Below are 18,823 nucleotides of genomic sequence, written 5' to 3'. Positions count from 1 at the left end.
CCTTTATCACCTTGCAGTGAGACTGCCCATTCGTAGCAGATGCCCACATGTTGATGTGGTCACCCATGGCACCAACATGACTTCACCCACTGTCTTCCAGGGCATCTGCTGGTACTGGGCTGCATTCCCAGACCTCAAGGCTGGGGAAGGCTGGGTCTGAAGGATACCCTTAGACATGAGATATCTAAGGAGAAATACTACTTCTTGAGGTGTCAGTGAGGATGTTGATGAAGGTAGCCCAGAGAGCTCTTGTTCTGTTTTCTGTGGCTTCTGCTGTCTCACCCCCATGGCAGAGGTTGCCTGGGCCTAAGAGCAGACTCTACTGCTAGTGGAAAAGGATGTTTATAGCTGGGACTCAGCAGCATCCACTCAGAGAAGCAAGGTCAGTTGCAACATCCGTTTGAAGGAGAACAGGGAGGAGGAGCATAAAACATAGGTCATCAAGAAATAAGGCAACTAAATATCTGGAAAAGGCAAAGAAAAGGATGTTTAATGCGCTGGGCAGCCCATAGAGGTGTGTACAGATGACCAATTGTTCTGAGCTTGGAAGCATGTACACCCACCTACCCTGCTGTGCCCAAACCTGGGGAACTTAAGAGCCAGAGTGTGACATGCCACCAGCCAGACACAACCTCGCACTCCCACGTGAAGACACAGCTCCTTCCCCATCTAACACAAGGGCATGTGCTGCAGGGCATCACACACAAAGCCTCCCTCTCGTGCAGAAAGAGGTTCTCACCGGTCTGCAGTAAGGCTCACCCCACTGTGTCCATAGATGGACACACAGCATTTTGGGTGTATATACTCCCCCACGTTTCTGCACACAAATGCAACCTTGCCCCAGTGCTTTTTCTGGCCTTTCTGGCCTGTGCCCACTAGCTTTGCTTGCTCCCAAGCCTGGAACAGCAAAGCCCTGAAGCCCTGCCATGCTCATTTGAGCCTTTGAGACTGCAAAGGGTAAACTGGGACCAGAGGGAGGGGGGGCCTGAAAGCAAACTAATGATGAAAATGTCTCCTCCATGCCTGTGCCTTAATTAAATGCATGGAGAGCCTTGGGGAAGCACATCTGTTTTCAATCTGGAGCCCTTTGATGGCATCAAATGTTCTTTCCCCAGATCAGGGGGGATGGAAATTCTGGGCTGGCTGTGGCAGCTCGGAGCCCAGGCTGCAGCCCCTGGGACACAGCAGCCTTTCCTGGCGGGCAGGACCCTGCCCCTCGCTGCCGTGGGCAAGGGGCTGGGGGTATCTCCTTGCACCCCTACCTGTCCTTGGCCACAGGGCCAGCCAGGTCAGGTCAAACTGCTAGGACCTCTTTGCCTGCAGCCCCGAGGAGCTCTGAATGTGTTGTCACCCTCCTGTGGGGTTTTTTCCCCCCTTTGCTGTTTCTTTGTTGGCACTTTCCCCCCCTCTTCTGCTCTTTTTCCTATGCTCTCCTTTCAGTCTGTCTTCTCTTTCTTAGTTCTTTGTTGCACTTCTTCTTCCTCTTTCACTATTTTTCTTCTTCCTTTCCTCTCCCATTTGCACTTTCTCTTCCATTTCTGTCACCTTTTCATCTGCGTTTCTCATTTTCACTGTTCCGCTCCTGTGCCCCGGGAGCCCTCGCCAGGCCTGTGCCCACTCTCCCCTCCAGGTGCAGCTCCGGGAGACAAGCGGTGGGGGACCCTCCCCACCAAGCAAAGGCTCCCCCAACCCTCCTCCCCCGAGGAGTCAAGGAGAGCGGCGGGGCCGGCGCTGCCCACTCTCGTCGCGGGTCGGGGTGGGGCGCGGGGGGAAGCCGCGTCGGTGCCACGTCCCGGCGGGGCCCCGCGGGCCGCCCTCCCCTGAGTGCCCGGCGCGGCCAGAGCGCCGCGGAGCCGCCCCCACCGTTTGAAGTGTGGACGGAGGGGAGGGGAGGGGAGGGCAGCGCAGGGGCGGAGGGAGGGGAGCTGCCGGCAGCGGAGGCGGAGGGACGGGGCGCACCCGCCCCAGCGGCCCCACAGCCACCCTGCGCGTCCCGGCCGGCGGCAGCTCCCCGCGTCCCGCGCCGCCGCCCCGGAGCGCCGACCCGGCCGTGCCGCCTCTCCCCTCCGGCATGTTTTAAGCTCGGCCCTGCCCGCTCCTCTTCGGGCTTCCCTTCCCGCTGCCGTCGGGTCCCGTGCTGTGCCTTCCCTCCCCCCCCCCCCCAATCCCCGCCCGCCGCCCTCGTCTTCTTTCGGTCCTTGTGCATCGCCCTTCGAAGGGCCGGCGGCTGGGGGGCAGCGGGGGCGGTGGGCGCCCGGGGGGGGGGGGGGGCGAGGTGGCGGCGAGGGCAGAAAAGCCCCGCTCGACACCATGGCATCGAGCTATGCCCACGCTATGGAGAGGCAGGCCCTGCTGCCCGCCCGCCTCGACGGCCCCGCTGGCCTGGACAATTTACAAGCCAAGAAGAACTTCTCCGTGAGTCACCTGCTGGACCTCGAGGAGGCGGGAGACATGGTGGCCGCTCAGGCGGACGAAGGCGGCGGAGAGCCCGGCCGGAGCTTGTTGGAGTCCCCCGGACTGACCAGCGGCAGCGACACTCCGCAGCAGGACAGTAAGTACGGGGACACCCCCACACCCCGCTTCCATTCCTCCATCCCTTCCTGGGGCGAGGGGCCACTGCACCGCTCCATGTGTGCCGCGCTCCCTGAGCGGAGCGGCCGGGGGGAGCCGCCGGTGCCAGCCCCGAGGGGAATCCCGCGGGGAAGCGGCCGGAGTAGCTGCCGGCTGGTCCCGGGGCCGGCCCGCTCCGCTTCCCGAATCGGCCTTCCGCGCCGTGCCCCGCGCAGCGAGGCCGCGTTGCTCCCCAGCCCTCGTCGGAGCCGGCAGCCGGCGGCGTGAGAAAAGGCTTGTTTCCCCTAGCCGCGTCCCGAGAGAGGGGCAGCGGTGAACTGCCCTGGGCCGCCGCGTTTGCCGAGTCCCGCGCCGCGCTGCTCTGTCTCCCTTCGGGGGGCTCGGAGGTGGAAGGCTCGGGGAGCCGGACGGGGCTGCTCAGGGGAGTGGGCGCGGGGCTTGGCCGGACGGGGCGAAGCGCGGCAGGAGGACGAGCCCGCTCCATCCGTCTGCCCGTCGAGGCTGGGACCGACCCCGTGGTTTGCGGGATGCCGGGAAACTGCTCAGGACTCTGCATGGGGAGCGGACGATTGTCCGACGACCTGCCGGGAGCACCGCAGGTCGGGCAAAGAGCCCGAGTGTGCGTGCGCGGCTGCAAAGAGCTGCCGCTGCCCTCCTCCCCTAGTCCCGCTTCTCCCAGTGCGGACCTGATCCAGGCCCGGCGGGCACAGCCGGCAGACCTGCCTCTGAAGTGCCCGTCCTAACGGGTCCCTGCTTGGGAAAGGACCCGTAAAACAGCAGCCCCGCGCCTGGAGGGCACGGCTTGCGCCGCGTTTGCCAAGCGCCGCTTGTTATTTTCCGAGGGCAGCACTGTCGGAAGGGGCGAGCCGCAGTGGAGCGGGGTGAGGGGGGTATGGAGGGACAGTACAATCTCCCGTTACTCTCCCTATGCTTTTGGCTTAAAAAAAATAGATATATTTTAATTTCTGTATGTCCCGGACCGCGGGGACTGGCCTCGATTTTCGTTGTGGGTACGGACTGTCTGTGGCCGCCCACGCCGTGACTCCCATGAGTGGGCAGCGGCTGCGGTCGCGGGCTCGCTTCACAGGGAGCGCCCCATCCCGGGCCGGGGGCTGCCCTGCGGCTGCCGGCGGAAGGCGAAAAAAATTGCAATTGCAGGTTTCGTTCACTTTTCGTGGGCGTTTTTCTTTTCGCCGCCTCCGACCGTCTTCCCGCGGGTCCGACGTGCCTGTCTCGGTATCCCGGAGGAAAGCGGGCTGGGGAAGACGGTGGGGAGCCGGCCAAAAAGCAGCCGCTCCTTACACTACCAACCGTGGGATCCCCGAGTTTTACCCCGGTAAGAAGTTGTCTCCAGGCGGGGAAGCATCACCCCGGGGCGGGCTTGCTGCGAGAGCGCGCTGCGGCAGGGAGCGAGCGTAGCCGGGCTGCCGGGGCGGCTCCTTTGCCTCCCGGAGAGCCGGGGAGAGGGGCGGCTGAGCGACCGCCGCGGGGAGACTGCTGAAAAACATTTCCCTTCCCAGGACCCGGAAAAATGCAGTTTCTGACCCTAAAGGTGTGTATTATAGCGGGGGAGGCCGTGATTGCTGCTCTCGCCTCCCCCCCGCCCCAGATTCAGCTCCTTGCGTCGCAATATTGCAGCCAAAGAGTTGCAGAGATGGTAACCAACAAGTGATACACACAACACTTTTTTCCTTTGCTCTTCCCTCCCTGGTTTCGTTTATCATATTTAATTTGGACCTCATTTACTCCTGGTGCAGCTGTTTGCCTACTGTGGAGCTCTCCGGAGTAAGCTCTGTCAACGTGGAGAAGAGGAGCTGTCTTTCCCTGACACCCATGCTCCTCTTAGAGCACAAAAAGGACCAAGGAAATCTCAGTCTGAGGGTATGTTTCCCAGACAGCATTGCCAAGCAGGGACCAAACTACAGCTCCGAGTAAATTAGAAGTTCTCTGAATGCTGTAAAACTTTTAATGTTGTTGCAGTGAATTGGAAAGCTTGAAAAGTATTCTAAAGGAAGCAGGGAGGACGGAGAGAAAGAGATTCATTCTCTCAGGTTTATTGGGCAGAGCTGTCATCTAGGCTTTCTGGCTCTTCCACTGATGTATTTTGCAGATTCCATGAGTTTCAGTGCCTCAGTTTCCCCACCATTGCATGTGTTTTGTGAAGTGTTTTGCAGTCCATGTGGGGAAAAGACTGTGCTGGAGCAAGGCAGTGTGACAGAGGCAGGAGCTTTTCTTGGTGAAAAACGAGAGCTGGTTCAGTGGAAAAGCTGACACTGGGCTCAGTTCTTCTCTATGTTACCAAGGGAGAGAAGGTACAAGCCACTTGGAGAAATTGTGTAGTGTCTCAAGAAAATTAAATGCATTCTTCCAGCCTGGGGGAAAGTCACTGAGCTCTGTCCCAAACTAAAGTGAAGCGCTGAATTATTTGGGCTGTTTGTGTAATCCAAATTTCAGGGGAGAAGTTTGCTATAGAAATGACAAAAGGTGTTATTTGGATGTTTGAAGTGGAAGGAGCTGTTGCACCACTGGTTCATTTGAGAAGACATTTCTTCTGTTAAAAGAAAAACCCCAACATCCCTGGAAGTAGCTGTGATTGTAGTATTTACAGGGAGAGCTGTGAGTGTAGAAAGGATTAAGGTTTTTTCAGTGGTGCTGCGAAGCTGTCACTCTCACTGACTGTAGTTCAGACTGTACCTCTGAAAACTGTACCCTAGAAAGCTGACCCATTTCCCAGCAAACCTCCCTGCCCCTGCCGCTTTGCCAGGAAGACTTTACGATCCGAGTTCCTCTTCGTTGCAAAACCACCTGTTGAGATAACAACCAGCTCCTGCTTTGGTAGCAGGGCTTATAAGTCTAGCTGTGAGATTGGAAAGAAAATGTGGGTCTCAGCTTAACAGAGAGGACTCCCTGAGCTTCCCAGCAAGGCAATCAGCTCCCCTTGCTCCTGTGCCCTTTTGGAGTGGCACAAACCTGTCGGTGGCCTGTGGGTTCCCAGAGCTTGTGACTCTGAGCAGAGCTTTTTCTCCAAATCCAGAGCTGGTAAGCTGTTAGTTTTGATTTGGTTAGTTGGTTTTTTTTAAAGATGGCATTTTTGCTTTCTGCTTTATTTTTTTTGGTTGGTTTGTTTGAGTCTCACTGTCAATGGCTCATAAAACGATGCAGAGAAAGAGTGAACAGCAAAAGACAAATTCTTCTGCTCGGGTTCCTTTTGTGAGGAAGGACCAAACACCGCTTTGGTCTGGAACATGCACAAGTTCTGCTTGTTGGAGTTACTGCTGTCCTTTAATTTCTCTTCGCAGTTTGAGGGCTGCACTTCCCTCCCAGGCTGGCAGATTGTGTCAGGCTGTCAGAGCTGCTTCGTGGTTAAAGCAGGAGCACTGCTTCTGTCTCAGTGGATGTTGTGACCCCTCAGCACTGCTGCTTCTTCCCGAGGAAGCAGAAACCCCGCCAGGGCAGCTGGGAAGAGCTGAGTTTGCTTAGGGTGCATCTGTACTGGCTTCAGCCCCCAGTGCTTGGGCAGCGAGAGGGCTGAGAACGTGAGGAAGGGCTTTTTCAGCTAATACCTTGTTTGGTGATGGATCTTCTTGTTATGGGATTTTGCAGAGGTCAGAAATAGAAATGATTTCTAGAAAGGACCAGACAAATTCAGGGAGAGCTGAGGATGGCTCTTTGCTGCAGCAGTGTACAGAGGCAGTGTCCGGCTCAGGGAGCTGTGAGTCTCAGACTGGAAGGATGAGTTGGGGCAGAGATCACTCTGTTGTTGCCTGGGCTTATAGCCCCTGTCTCTGCTACTGGCGGTCTGAGACAGGGTCCTGAGCTGATGGACCTTTGATTTGCTCCCACATGGCTGTTCTTTATGCTTTAATTGCATCTTTTTATTCAGAACAAGTGAGGTTGCTGAAGGATAAAAGGCCGTGTGTAAATATCAAATTGTTTCTTTCTTTTCGATGATCCTGAGGCTGTCTGCAGTGTTGTGCTTCCCCACCCCTCACCAAAAAAAAAACCCCTCATGTGCCTTCTTGAGAAGATGTGGAAAAGCTCTGCCACTGCTTTGAAATGTGACAAGCAATTCAGTGGGCTGCTGAGCTGCAGGGAGGGTTAAGGTAAGAGGAAGCACAGAGGCAACTGTGGGGTTTTCTTTGCAAACCTCTGCTTTATCATGAAGTATTAAGTGGCTCTTTTGTTAGTAAAACAGTCCTGATTCCCCAAAGATGCTGAGAATGTAGATGGGGGATGTACAATAATAGTAAGAGGTGAGGGGAAAACACAGAGTAAATTTATTAAATCTAGCATCTTATTTTCTTCCCCTTTTGTCCTGCATAGTTGATGGGCTGGGGGAGAGCCTGCAGAGAGCTGGGCTGCTGCTGCCCACGGACCCATCGGTCCGTTACCCCACGGGCAGCCATCAGCATCCCTACAAGGTGCTGCCAAGAAAGACTTCCAGAGCCAATCCTCGTCTTCTAGAAGCTGATGTGGAAAAATTGGGGATCAGAATGATATTGATTTTTTTAAGGCAGATGGGTTTTTATGTTATCTGTGTGAAAAAGCCAACAGTTTGCTTTTTGTTGCGGGAGTAACCTCAACGTGCGCCGGTTGTGCCGTGCGTGTCCTCGAAGCTTCTTGAGGGAGGAGTGAACGGGTTTTGCTTCAGTAAAGACTGAATAACACATAGAAAACTAACACAGAGCAGTCACAAGTTTGATTAACTTCTCTTCATTTGTGTTCCTTGGGCATATCTACTTAATTTCCCTCTTAGCCCGGCTGCTGTGTGGTTATTCCGGCAAGTGTCTCCCAGTGTTGGGTACTTTTCTTCCATCCCTGAATCTTACAGTTTGAAGTGGCAAAACATTGTGTGTGGGTTGGTTTGATTTTTTTCAAGTGAATCTCTAGAGCTGCTGGATGCAGACAAAAGATGGAAAGGTGACTCTGTCACATACCCGGAGTCTTAAAAAGAAACGAAAGCACCCAAAAGCAAACAAACAAACAGAAAAAGGACAATGGGCTGTTATTAACAAAGAAAAAGGAGCCGTGAATTTGCAGGAGGGAGCTGGCTCAGTTTGCCAGTGCTGGCCTCCTTTTGACAGGCAAAACTAGATGTTTATTTGTTTGTGAATTTCTCCTCTTTTCTTTTTGATCGTAATCAGTTTTGTTTCCTGATTCTCATGGTCTGATAATTTGCTGATGGTATTTGTGTTTTCAATCCATCTGCACACAGCTTCCAACTTTTTAATTTGAAAAAGATTTTTGCTGAAGGTTTTTACTTCATTTTTTCTCCCCCCCTGCTCCCCTCTCTTAATGTAATGAAAACATTGCTATGAAAATTACATTTTGAAATCTGTCATAAAACTTAAAGATTTGGTCTAAACTGCAAGAACACTTTTAATGAACATCAGCTTTCTGTCATCTGCACCGAGTTTCCAGTCCTTGCCACCCTGTTTTCCATCTTTTTGATGATGTATTAAGCGGTGATCGCATGGGAAAATATTATCTCAGTGTTAAGTCGCAGAACCCTTACTCACATGAGTGGTTGCATGCGATTCAATGGCCCGCTTGTGTGTACGCCAGCTGATGAGTTTTAGCCTTTAAGGACTTGACCAGCAGCTTTGAGTCATGCCAAAACCTTCTCTTTTCTCAGGCAGTGGAATATTTCTGAGCGGGCATGAAGCAGTTTTGCTGTCAGCGTTCAGAGGAACGATCCTCGTGCCTTTGGGCAGAGGTGTGATGTGCACCACAATACGTGGTGTTAGGGAGTCTGGAAAGGAAGAAAGTGTGAGCACAGACAGCTGATAAGTAGAAAGGGCTGGGGAGAGTTGAGTGTTTGACAAGGCTGACAGAATTACAGGATGATAATTCCTTTGAGGATATATTCTTTCTTTTTTTCTTCTTTTTTTTCTTTCCCCTGGTAACTGAGTTTGCTCCCTTGGCTTTTGACATCACCAGAATTACAGGATGGGATTATAGGTGTTTATTCCTGGTTGCAAGTTGTTTATGATACATGTAATCATTTTTGAAACCCATATTAAGTAGCCCTGAGGGAGCTGTGCTCCTGCTGGGCCTCCGTTGCATAATGAAGTACATCACGAGTATTTACCAAGTGTCACAGTATTCCAGACTTGGGCCTCAGTTTCTGGGGAGGATGAATCACTGCATTGCTCCAGTTCCCCACCCTACTCGCCTTTTCTAAGGGAGGCTTGCATTTTGGGGCGGATTATCGAGACATGAAGTGAGAATCTTCATCACAGCCTGGCTGGACAAGGCTCTGATCTGTCTTTCTGTTTGAACTGTCCTTGCAGCTTTACGTGCAGGGTACAGGGCTTTGGTGGTGGGGCACAGAGTGTAGACATTCAGTCTGGTTTCCCCAAGAAAAACCTGCTGTATGATCACACAAGGGCGAAATATCTCCTGAACCCAGTGGCTGCTCTGCTGGGAGAGCACACAGCCTGAAGGGGTGTGAAATCCCAGTGGGTTTTATGGCAATCTAGTGAGGTGTGGATAAGGATACTAGCAGTGCTTCACCCTAAAAAAAGGTACACTATGAATTCAGCCTCTTACTAGCCACTGGAGAGTCTCTATGGAGACTGCATTATAGACTGTGTCAGTGGAAACTCACAGGTGCATTAGATGTGTGTGCCACCAGCCCTACGGCACAGGTCTGTAGGGTTTGGTCCTTTGTTACCCGGTGTTGTGACTGCAGCAATCTTATAGCCAGAGTTCAAAAGTCCTCTAGGTCAGTCTCACAGGTCTTAGTTCTTGATTTGCTGTCTCTGATCATGCTTGTCATTCCTGCATTGACCTGTCAGTGCATGGTAGGTGCCTAACCTGCCCTTTCCTTTCCTGCATTCCTCTTCCTGGATCTGGCTGATCTCTACTGTGTAGCCCTGGAAGATGCTGTGAGCTGGGGATGGGAGCTCAGCAGGTCTGCTGAGACTATGCTGGCATCTTTTTGAGAGAAGTTTCTTTCAAATGAGAACATATGGAGGGTGCTGGTGGGGAAGGGAGCAGTGGTGCCAAAGCTGAGGGCCACCTCCTGCAAGGGAGAGCCTGGCATCCGCAAGGATGAGTCTGCAAAGGCCAAAGCTGGGAAGAGAGGCCCAATGAGCAAGCCAGTGAGCATCTATTTCAGTTTAAATAGCTCTTTGCGTTCCTCTCTCACCTCCAGAGGCCGAGAAAAGGTTACTCTAGTGCTTAAAACAGTGTCGCAGACAGTCTGGGTTTGTTGTGCTGGTATGAGGTGAACATTTGCCTTGAGGTGGCAGCCCGGGACGTCCTGGTGCCTTGTGTTCCTGGAAGGGAAGGTTAAAAGAGAGGTGAGGCGAGCCAGCTGTACTGTTAGCAAGTCACTACATCCTATTGCAGCATCCAGTTCCTATTCCACCCAATTTTTCCCCCATTTCTGGCTAGAGAGAGAAATTTTCCTACGGGAGAAACTCCAGCCAGTCAGTGAGACTGCTGGGCAGGGTGGATATCCAAAGAGCCACTCAGTATCTGGCTGGGACCCTCTCCACGTCTTGATGAGCTGCTCAGGCAGCAAGACTGCTTTTTCACCGAGAGCTGGAATTCATCAGGAGCTTGGGGACCTCACTTCCTCCTCTGAGCCCACCAGCAGATAGTTGTCTCCTGTGAGCTCCTTGACCAAAGTAAAACCAAAGGCCCCTAAGCGGGTGCCTGAGGGTGATGGAGCAGGGTTGGATAGCTGCAAAAGGCGGTATCCGGGTAGGTTCCAGCCCTCTCCTGTAGCCCATGTAGGTGCTGTGCCAGCCAAGGTTGAATAAATTTCGAACCTGTGGGGACCTTTCAAGTAGTGTGCTGCTTGCTCTGGGCTGTGTTGTGTTTGTGGGTACTGAGGGAGTGGCGGGTGAGCTGGGCCGAGCTACAGACGGTGCACCAGCAAAGCCGTGAAGGCCTGCTCAGTGCTCCTGGAAATCCTCCCCTCTTTTTGCAGGTGTCACTAAGCCAACCCACATTTGAAAAAAGAACAGGTAACGCTTGCAGCTTTCAAAGAGCTGTCAGTTCTCTGTGTCAGTGGAGCCCGGGCTTTGCTGCGATGGACCGGAGGTTAATAGGGAAAAGTGCCTGAGCCGTAACAGTGAAAACAGAGTGTTAATGCTCTGGGGCTGGTGCTGCAGAAGGGCTGCCCATGCTGGTGGCTCTGCAGGCAGCTCCTGTCCCTGGGAAATCTGAGCTGGTTTCTCATAAAGCTTTACAGCACTTTCCTCACCCCGTGGCTTGAAATGCCAATAACACTTCATACCCATTATCCTTGTGCGTCCTGCGCAGCGGCGCATTTCCCCCTGGACGGAAGGTGCAGAGCAGAGGATTGTGAATCCAGCATAGAGTCCCTGCTTGGGATGGATGACTCCCATGCTGACGGTGCTGGAGAAAGCTGGTGGCAAGTCTCTCTCCTGAGTGTGTTTTCTCCCTTTTGGCACTGGGAAGGCTGTCCCTAGACATGAGCCTGTCTGTTCTTGAGTGCTTGTGGTTGTCAGAGCAAATGTATTGGTGATTTTGCAGTGAGAGAGAGGAAAAAAGGCTTTCAAGACCAGTCCAGAGCCAAACTCTGTTTCCTGCTGCCTTCATGCTGAATGCTGATGGCTGTCTATACCTCTCTGCGGATGAGGGATAGAGGGTAGAAACACAGGTTTGGATTTTATGCCAACACACAAGCAGCCTCCCAGGGAGTACGTTTGTCTGCTCCTAGTGTTCCCCAGGCAGTGTTGGGCCATTCTGCTGACGGACAACACAGGGCAGGGTTTGTAGGGTGAGGTGTTTGCTGGTACTGGGAGCAGCCTACCCAGAAAAGGCCTGCACCCAAAATGTAAATTGAAACTGAAACAGTAGGGCTCGTTTTTTCCCTCCAAGCATCTGTTGAGATGGCCCAGTGGGATGACCCAGTCTGTCTTTAACTGCACCAAAATGCTTTTGTGCCGTGGCCACAGGGTCTTGAGGTCTTTTTCTTCCTCTGCAGTTGCTGCCAAAACTTGACCAAGTTCACCTCATCATGCCTCAGTTTCCCTACACAAATAGCTATGTGCAATCCTGGCCTCTCATTAGGGGCTGTAACAGTGGTTCAGGGAGATTCTTCTCCCTCTGCATCCCCCCAGCTAATTGCTATTTCGTCTACTCTTCTCTCTGGAATCAACCACCTTCTGTGTTAACTAGTTAGCATTGAGAAGATCCCCTTCCATGACCTGGAGCAACTTCCAGCAAGTTTGTTCCTGCAGGGAATCCACCTCCTGCTCGTGTGCACCTCAGTGCACCCCAAGCTTTTGGGGAGGTTGTGTTTGCGGCATGAATGCACCCATAGGGTGAAACAGCTTTCAGTGGCAGGTACCTGCATGCAGACTCAGATCTCCTCAACATCTTGAGATGCTTGAGCTCTCCACAAACCCATGTGCTGGTCAGCTGGAAGGTCCATGGAGCAGTTTGTTTCATTTGAGTAACTGCCGATAAGTCTCATGGAAACCAGGGGGACTGCTATGGAATAAGTGCTTGTGATACATTGCTTGCTTGTGACTTGTTTTGCATTGTTTCTCCTAAAAAAAAATCAGCTAATCAGTAAAAAGAAACAATCACCTGTGATTTAGGAGAAGGATCTCATTATAAATAATAAATTAGTGTCGGGAGACCAGGCAGACAGAATAGTTGATGAATATCCTGCAGGCTGAAAGTTGTTTATCAAGGCTGTTTGAAGACTTATGACTAACAAGCTCATTTACAAAGTTTGGAGTCTGTTCATGAACCGTTCTCCAGCTGAGAGGATGTGGGAATCATCAGAAAATGTATTCACAAGTTACTTGATCATTTAAAAAAACGATCAAACAAACAAAGACTGGTTTTTGGAAGGGAACTGTAAATTCCTCCCCCCTCTGCACTGGGCTTTCTGAAGCATTCCCTGTAGGAAAACAAGGGTCCTGAAGAAGAATGAGGAACCCCACGTTGCTCACTAATGGCCTGTTTGTGCTAACCCTTCCTCTGAATGCCCTGCCACCAGCCAAGCCCTCCAGCACTGGACATGCTCTGTGAGCTTCTGTCATGGGTGCCTGACGGGATGGATCCATCTTATCTTCACCAGTGCTTCCCAGTGAGGAAACCTGGCTTGCTGGGGGAAGTGGATTCTCTTGCTCCCCTGATGAGCTTACAGAGCAGATTTCTTATATTACAACCCAGTGTGTGTCTGCCTGCTGCCCTGTAAAGGTGGGCAGCACAAGGGCTGCTGGTGTCAACCTGCTGTCCATAAAGGGGCATGAATTTGGTGTAAGGAGCCTGCAGTGCAGCACTGTGGCTCCATGCCCTCTGCATATCTGCTTGCCTGGCCTTGAACTGACTCTCCTGCATCTTTGAGGAGAATCCCACCTACTTGTATTGCAGCGAGGTGTAGTAAGTAAGGGTAGGGAAGCCCTGGAAGAGGTGGTGTGAGGATGCTGTGGAGACCCCAAGCACAGATATGATGGAGACAAACATAAAATAAACAGCATAGATCTGGTCCTACCCTGGGAAGAGAGTAAGAGGGGCCTCTTGGACATCCTTTCCTCACATTGTAGTGACTGCGTGACTTCAGTGGGAATGTGCCTGTATGCTTAACCCTGTCCTGGTCAGCACAATGATGCTGCTTCCAATTTTCCTTCACTTTCCAAGCAGGTTGCTCTGCTGTGCTCAACTGGAGTGTCTGTAGAGCAAGAGGGACCCATCCAGGTGAGGGGAAGCAAGCAGGTGGGGAAGGGGCACAGTTACTGGGGGTGACCCACTGCTGGGAAACCAAGCAACAGATTTCTTAGATGTGCCTTTTGGCTTGGGCATTGTGGGATCGAAGTAGCTAGTATGATGGCAAAAACAAACTAGTATGTGCTTAGCAAGAAAACCTCCCCAGGAAGCTGCCCTTCATTGATCTGGGCAGGTTTGTGTGTGTGAATGCTCCTCTGGCCAGAGATGGTCTATGTCTGGAGGAGTTTACAGTGAGCAAGTGAAGAAGACGCCTTGTTCTCAGAGGGTAGAAGGACTCTGTGCAGAGCTGGGTGCTGAATCCCATTTGGGTTCCTTATTCCTCTGAGCCCTCTTGCTGCAAGTGTAGTGCTGCTCCAGGCATCCTTGGAAGGGCTTTGCTCTCTGCTCTGCTCCCATGATCTCTGCTCTGAGACGGAGCTCTTTTGCTTGTGTGACGTGTTGCTGTCCCTCTTGGGCTGTGCCATGCTGAGAGTCATCCCAGACACTCGTGATGCTGGATTTGAATCCTTGTTTCTGTGACTCTCTAGAAAGAGATGTCTTTTTTTCATTTTCTCCTTCTTTAATCCTTCAGAGAAAGGTGGAACGAGAGCCAGTGGCTGGGAGCAAAAGCCAGACGTGTGTTCAGAGGAAGTAGAAAACACACATTTTTAAACTGTGAGATGCTATGTAATCACTAGAAATAACTGAGGGAGAGCACTCACTTCTCTGTCCATGAATGTCTGAAAGCCCCTTTGGAAGAGCTGCTTTTGTCAGCCATGAGTTATTGGCCTTGCTTGCCAGGGGGACTGGGTGAAACGCTATGGCTGAGTCTTGTAAGAGAGCGGCGAAAGGAAGAGCCGAGCTCTGGCCATGGGCTGGGCGGACGAGCAGCAGCATTCCTGCACAGCTCCATGTCAGGGATGTTCCTGCCAGGAAACGGGATCACAGGACCAGATGGAGAAGTGCAGAGCCACTCCATGCGAGTGCATTTACAGGTCTGAAGCAAAACGTAATGAGAATCGCAAAAGAAAAGCAGCGTCCTCATCTCTGATCGTAACTCGGGCCCTTATGTGAACCAGCTGCCACACTCATTTGTGGGACAGTCCCCTCTTCAAAATCCTGCTGTTAGAAATAGCAGAGGTAGGAGAGGCTCTGCAGAGAGCTATGAAGGAGGAACATCAGACATGGAAATAGCCCAACTTGCGCTCATATTTTGGGACCTCTTCTGAGTTTACTGCAGTGCTGAAGAAAACAGGCTGTTGCATGAGATTTCTGGTGTTCCTGGCCAGGCTGGGAGTCTGTGTGAGCAGTGTCTTCCGTAATCACAGCCTTGCCAGCTTTGGGTAAAATGAGGAAAACAGGGAGAGCTGCAGATTTAATCAGTGGTGGGAAGGGGCATAAACATGCTCAGCATTCTCACAGGACAGAGAGTCTCTGAATTAGTAGGGTGAGCTCCTTGGGAAGGTCATGCAGGGTTGGCACCAAGGAAAGGGAGCAAAGGGTAATCAGAGTGATCATTTGCTGACTGTGTCTGCACCCCATTTTGCCTTCACTTGTCACTAGCTGGGGAGAAGCTCTCTAAACCAGCAGTGGCCAAAGAATGTTCCTGAGAGCATTCATAGCACAAGATCCTGTGGGGTCAGGGGACTCTTCTCCACCTTGCCAGGCTGGGCATTTCCCAGCACCATGCTCATGGCCACATACAGACGTGCTGTTGGCCAAGGAGGATGGAAACGTGGAGGTTTCCAAATGTGTTTTGTTCCTAGAAGGGACACTAAAAAGTGTGCCGAGAAATGGTTTGGCAAATGGTTTAATTTGGAGGAATTATGCTTCCCCTTGCTGTGATTAATAATGAGGATGGGGGAAAGATCAAAATAATCAAACTCCTCTTGAAACTTTACTGAGCTGAGCCACAATCAAAACTCAGTTGGGTGTGAAAAGTCAGAAGGTCTCTGAATTTGTCCCAGATTGACTCCAGGCAGGATTCAAGCTTCTGAAATAATCCTGGCACCTCCGTGAGCCTGTTAAACCTCCCCAAGGCAGAGCCATGGCAGTGGCTCCAGAGCGTTTGCTGGCACTGCACAGTGCTTCGGGATACTGTATTGTACTTTGCAGCTGAGCTGGGGACTGGGGGAGTCCTGTCTGAGCTGCAGAGAGCATCCCTGGAGACCACCATCATCTTCACCTAGGTCCTTCTCAAAATGTGGCCATAACACAAAATGAGGTACCATAACACATGAGTGGAAGTAGGGTCATCCTAAACTGGCTGTGGTGCAGCTGGATTTTGCTGCAGGCTGTTCCCTGACTTTTAATCCTGCTTTAGGGCAATTTATCTGTAAAAAGAAAAATTCTTGCATGCCTGGTGTGCAAGAGGGTGGCAGGGACTTGCTGGGGAAGATGCCCACCCTGACCCAAACTGGTCCTGTTGCTTGTTTTGAGAGAGTTGAGAGGATGCTCAGCCCACCTGGGTCAAGGATGTTGTCAGTAGCCAGCAGCAGAAGGTGCCTGGGGAGAAGTACTAGGCTTTCCTTGTGTTGATAGTCCCAACAGCCAAAGTAAAGGGCACCTTCCTACCCAAAAATGTAGCCAGGCACTTTCTGGGTGCCTTGCTTCTACATTGAGAAATGCAGATTCTGCTCAGCTGCAGCAGACAGGACATTTCTGTCGGTTCCAGCTGGAGGGGGGAAACCTCCAAATTAAAGCAATGATGGAGAAAGCAAATGCTTTGGGTAAATACCTTGATTCTGTTTTTTTCATTTAAAAGCAGTGTCTCTGTTGAGGGGAGAGGGACGATTTTGTAAGCCTCAAAAAGGAAAGCAAGCACTTTGAGGGCGCTTTTTTTGTTCCCCTCCGCTGAATTTGCTCAGGACTGTAAGAAGCCCTGTCGGAGGGCAGCTCCGAAAAGGCGTTTGCCAGGGAGAGCCGCCAGCCGCGGGTGATGCTGCGGGAGGGTCTGGGGAGGTGCAGAGCCGGGGGCTTTTCCGTTATTCTGGTGCCATCTACTGGTGTGAGCCCACGGGAAGGTCTGTGGCAGCGGCAGGCGGGAGGGAAACACAGGCGGGGCGGGGCGGCCGGGAGCGAGCACTCCACATCGCCTCAGCCTCCGCTCTCTCCTTCTGCAGTTAAAAAGCCTGGTGCAGTCGTACAGAAACCTGCGGCTTGGGCTGCTCTGGGCTCCTCCAGCTCTGGCCTAGCCGAGGAAGGTGTGTGTGGGGATGTGATGGGAAGGAGGCAGAGCTGGTGATGATGCTCCTGGCACTGTGCCCTGTCGTGCTGGGAATCAGGGCTGAGCTCTCCTGGGATTTCCCATCACTTTATCAGAGTAGGGACGTGCTCTGCTCACGATTCTCAGGTGTTTTGTAAGAGCTTGAGCATGCCAAACAGCTTGGTCTCTTGCTGCTGACAATAGTAATGCCTCTTTCCTTTTCCTGAGCCACCAGGTTTTCAAGGAAGCGTAGGAGCTGAGTTATCTTTGCAGCTCAAGTTGTTAAATTGATGAATATTTACCAATGCCTCAAAAACTGTGTGTTGTATTGTGATTTCTCCAGATGAAACCATCTGGGAGTGCTGGGCTGCCCTTTTGGGAGGCATCTCCAAGAGGTTTGGTGGCCAGAGATCACCATCTGAGGTCAGAGTCTCCTCTCGGGGTGCCAGGCTCCTGCAGGAGTTTACTGTGATCTCAGCCCCACAGCTTCTCCTCCATCGCTGCCTCTCTCCTGCTACACATTGCACGTTGGCTTTGCTGTCCTGGTGTCGGGGCCAGCCCCGAATGACATGTCCCTGGGGAGAGGGTGTCCTCTCTGTTGTGGCTCCTTCAAAGGGCCAAGGACCGTCTTCAACTCACTTCCCTCCAACGTGGCAAACCGCGCTCTGGGCAACACACAGCCTGCCTTGAACTCAGCCAGCACAGGGAGCAAGGAGGAGGGAAAGCCAGGAGGGATCTTCAGTGGAGTTTTCCACTAACCTCCTCCACTTTTCATATTTTAAAGTTTAAAGGCAAGTCTTACAGCAGGAGACTGAATAGCTCAGCACCAGCATCTCCGCCGTGCAAATGCACTCTCTGCTTTGGCAAACACAGGAGGCATTGCCCTTTTGGTTACCGTTGGCCATAACTTTAAGTGCTTGTTTTTCGGACCTTGAAAGTTTGCAGGCTTATTTTCTCTAATGATTTGAGAGAAGTCAAAGCCCTTTCTCTGTGAAAACTGGAGGCGTGGGAAGTTCTTGGACACAGGCTGTACCTGAAGGCTGGAAAGGCTGATGCTCAGGTATTGAGGGCTGCCAGCTGAGAGAGGATACTCCAGAGCCACCGAGGCAGCTGCAGGGAGTCAGCTCTCTTTTGAGGTGGCCTGTCCTGTTTCAGCCACTGCTGGTGGTAGAGTTGTGGGGCAGACATGATTGGGGTGGATGTGAGCACCCATCTCTCTGGACATGGCTGGGAGTGAGTGCAGCAGCAGATCTTCCAAGGCAGGCGGAGGGAATGGAACTCTCGACTTTGGCCATAGGCTGGCAGGTAGCCAGGGAAAGATACAGCCTGTGCCCAGAGCAGAGGAGTTGTAGTGTTTTATTACCTCTGTGCCCAGGTGATAGATTCAATAAAACTGCCAGAGCAACAGAAGAGCTTTGTGGGAGAAAGCTGCATGTTATATCACAGCCTGGGCTCAGCAAGCAAGAGGACTTCAAGTCATCTGTGTATAGAGGATTATCAAGAGTGCTTTTGCCTCCCCTGTTCATGTAAGGCAAGATCAGTGCTATAAGCCAGCATGAAATGTGATATTTGGTTTAGTAACTCATCTGTCCTTCATCAGAAATGAGGGGATGAATTCTCCAGCTTAAACGGAGCTTCTCATTTCCAGCTCCTGCAATCTCTCTAGTGCCAGGAACAGATTTAGGTGGAAATAGTACTTGGGCTTACTTTATGTGAAGACTTGGGTTTGTCTTCCTCTTACTTTTGATTCAGGAAAATCTCTCTGTTCATCAGGGGCACTTAAACTATCTGCAAAGTAAATGCAGTGTCTAAGTTGGGAGCCGTCACTGTGAGTAGCGAGCCCACGGCACCAGAGGATGTACAGTTTGGTGCTCTTCTTGCCATCAGCTGTCGGGAAATAAAACATGATTCCCATGCAATTGTTTGACAGTGTTGGCTTGGTCTCCCTGAGACTCTTACTGTAAGGACAGTACATTTAAAAGGCCCTTCTTTCCCCCAGAAAAAATCCAGGAGAGCTCTGCTCCATTAAGTGAGGGAATGGCCAAGATTTTCCTGTGAGGTTGCCTTAAATTGGGCATTTCAGCCTGTAGGTAGTTACCTGACTGCAGGTGCTTTGAGAAAAAGGACTCTGCAGGTGGGTTTAGCTGTCACACTTCAGCTTTTGAGATCAAGCCAACTGGCTAACAATAGCCCATTCCTACCATGATGCCAGTTTTGCCTGGCACATTAACACAGGGCCTTTAATGGGAGGACTGTCACTTACTGTATGAATATGCTGTGCCACTACAGCAGGACAAAAGTCCAGTCTCAGCATTTCTGTGTCTCCTCGAAGGACTGTGTTTCTTT

At 51.9% G+C, this 18,823-nt stretch overlaps 1 protein-coding gene across 1 annotated transcript in view; it reads left to right on the top strand.

Annotated features, from left to right (window-relative positions):
* Positions 1 to 2,275: 2,275 nt before the first annotated feature.
* The window catches only part of PRRX1 (paired related homeobox 1), a 39,094-nt gene continuing 22,546 nt past the window's right edge, over positions 2,276 to 18,823 (top strand). Inside the window, exon 1 of the mRNA XM_062003679.1 lies at positions 2,276 to 2,551. Within this exon, the coding sequence (XP_061859663.1) occupies positions 2,311 to 2,551 (241 nt within the window). The 5' untranslated portion in view covers positions 2,276 to 2,310. The remainder of the gene's footprint in view (positions 2,552 to 18,823) is intronic.

This window comes from Colius striatus, chromosome 10 (assembly GCF_028858725.1).
Source record: "Colius striatus isolate bColStr4 chromosome 10, bColStr4.1.hap1, whole genome shotgun sequence".
Taxonomy (NCBI): Eukaryota; Metazoa; Chordata; class Aves; order Coliiformes; family Coliidae; genus Colius; species Colius striatus.
This window is presented reverse-complemented; position numbering and strand designations above follow the sequence as displayed.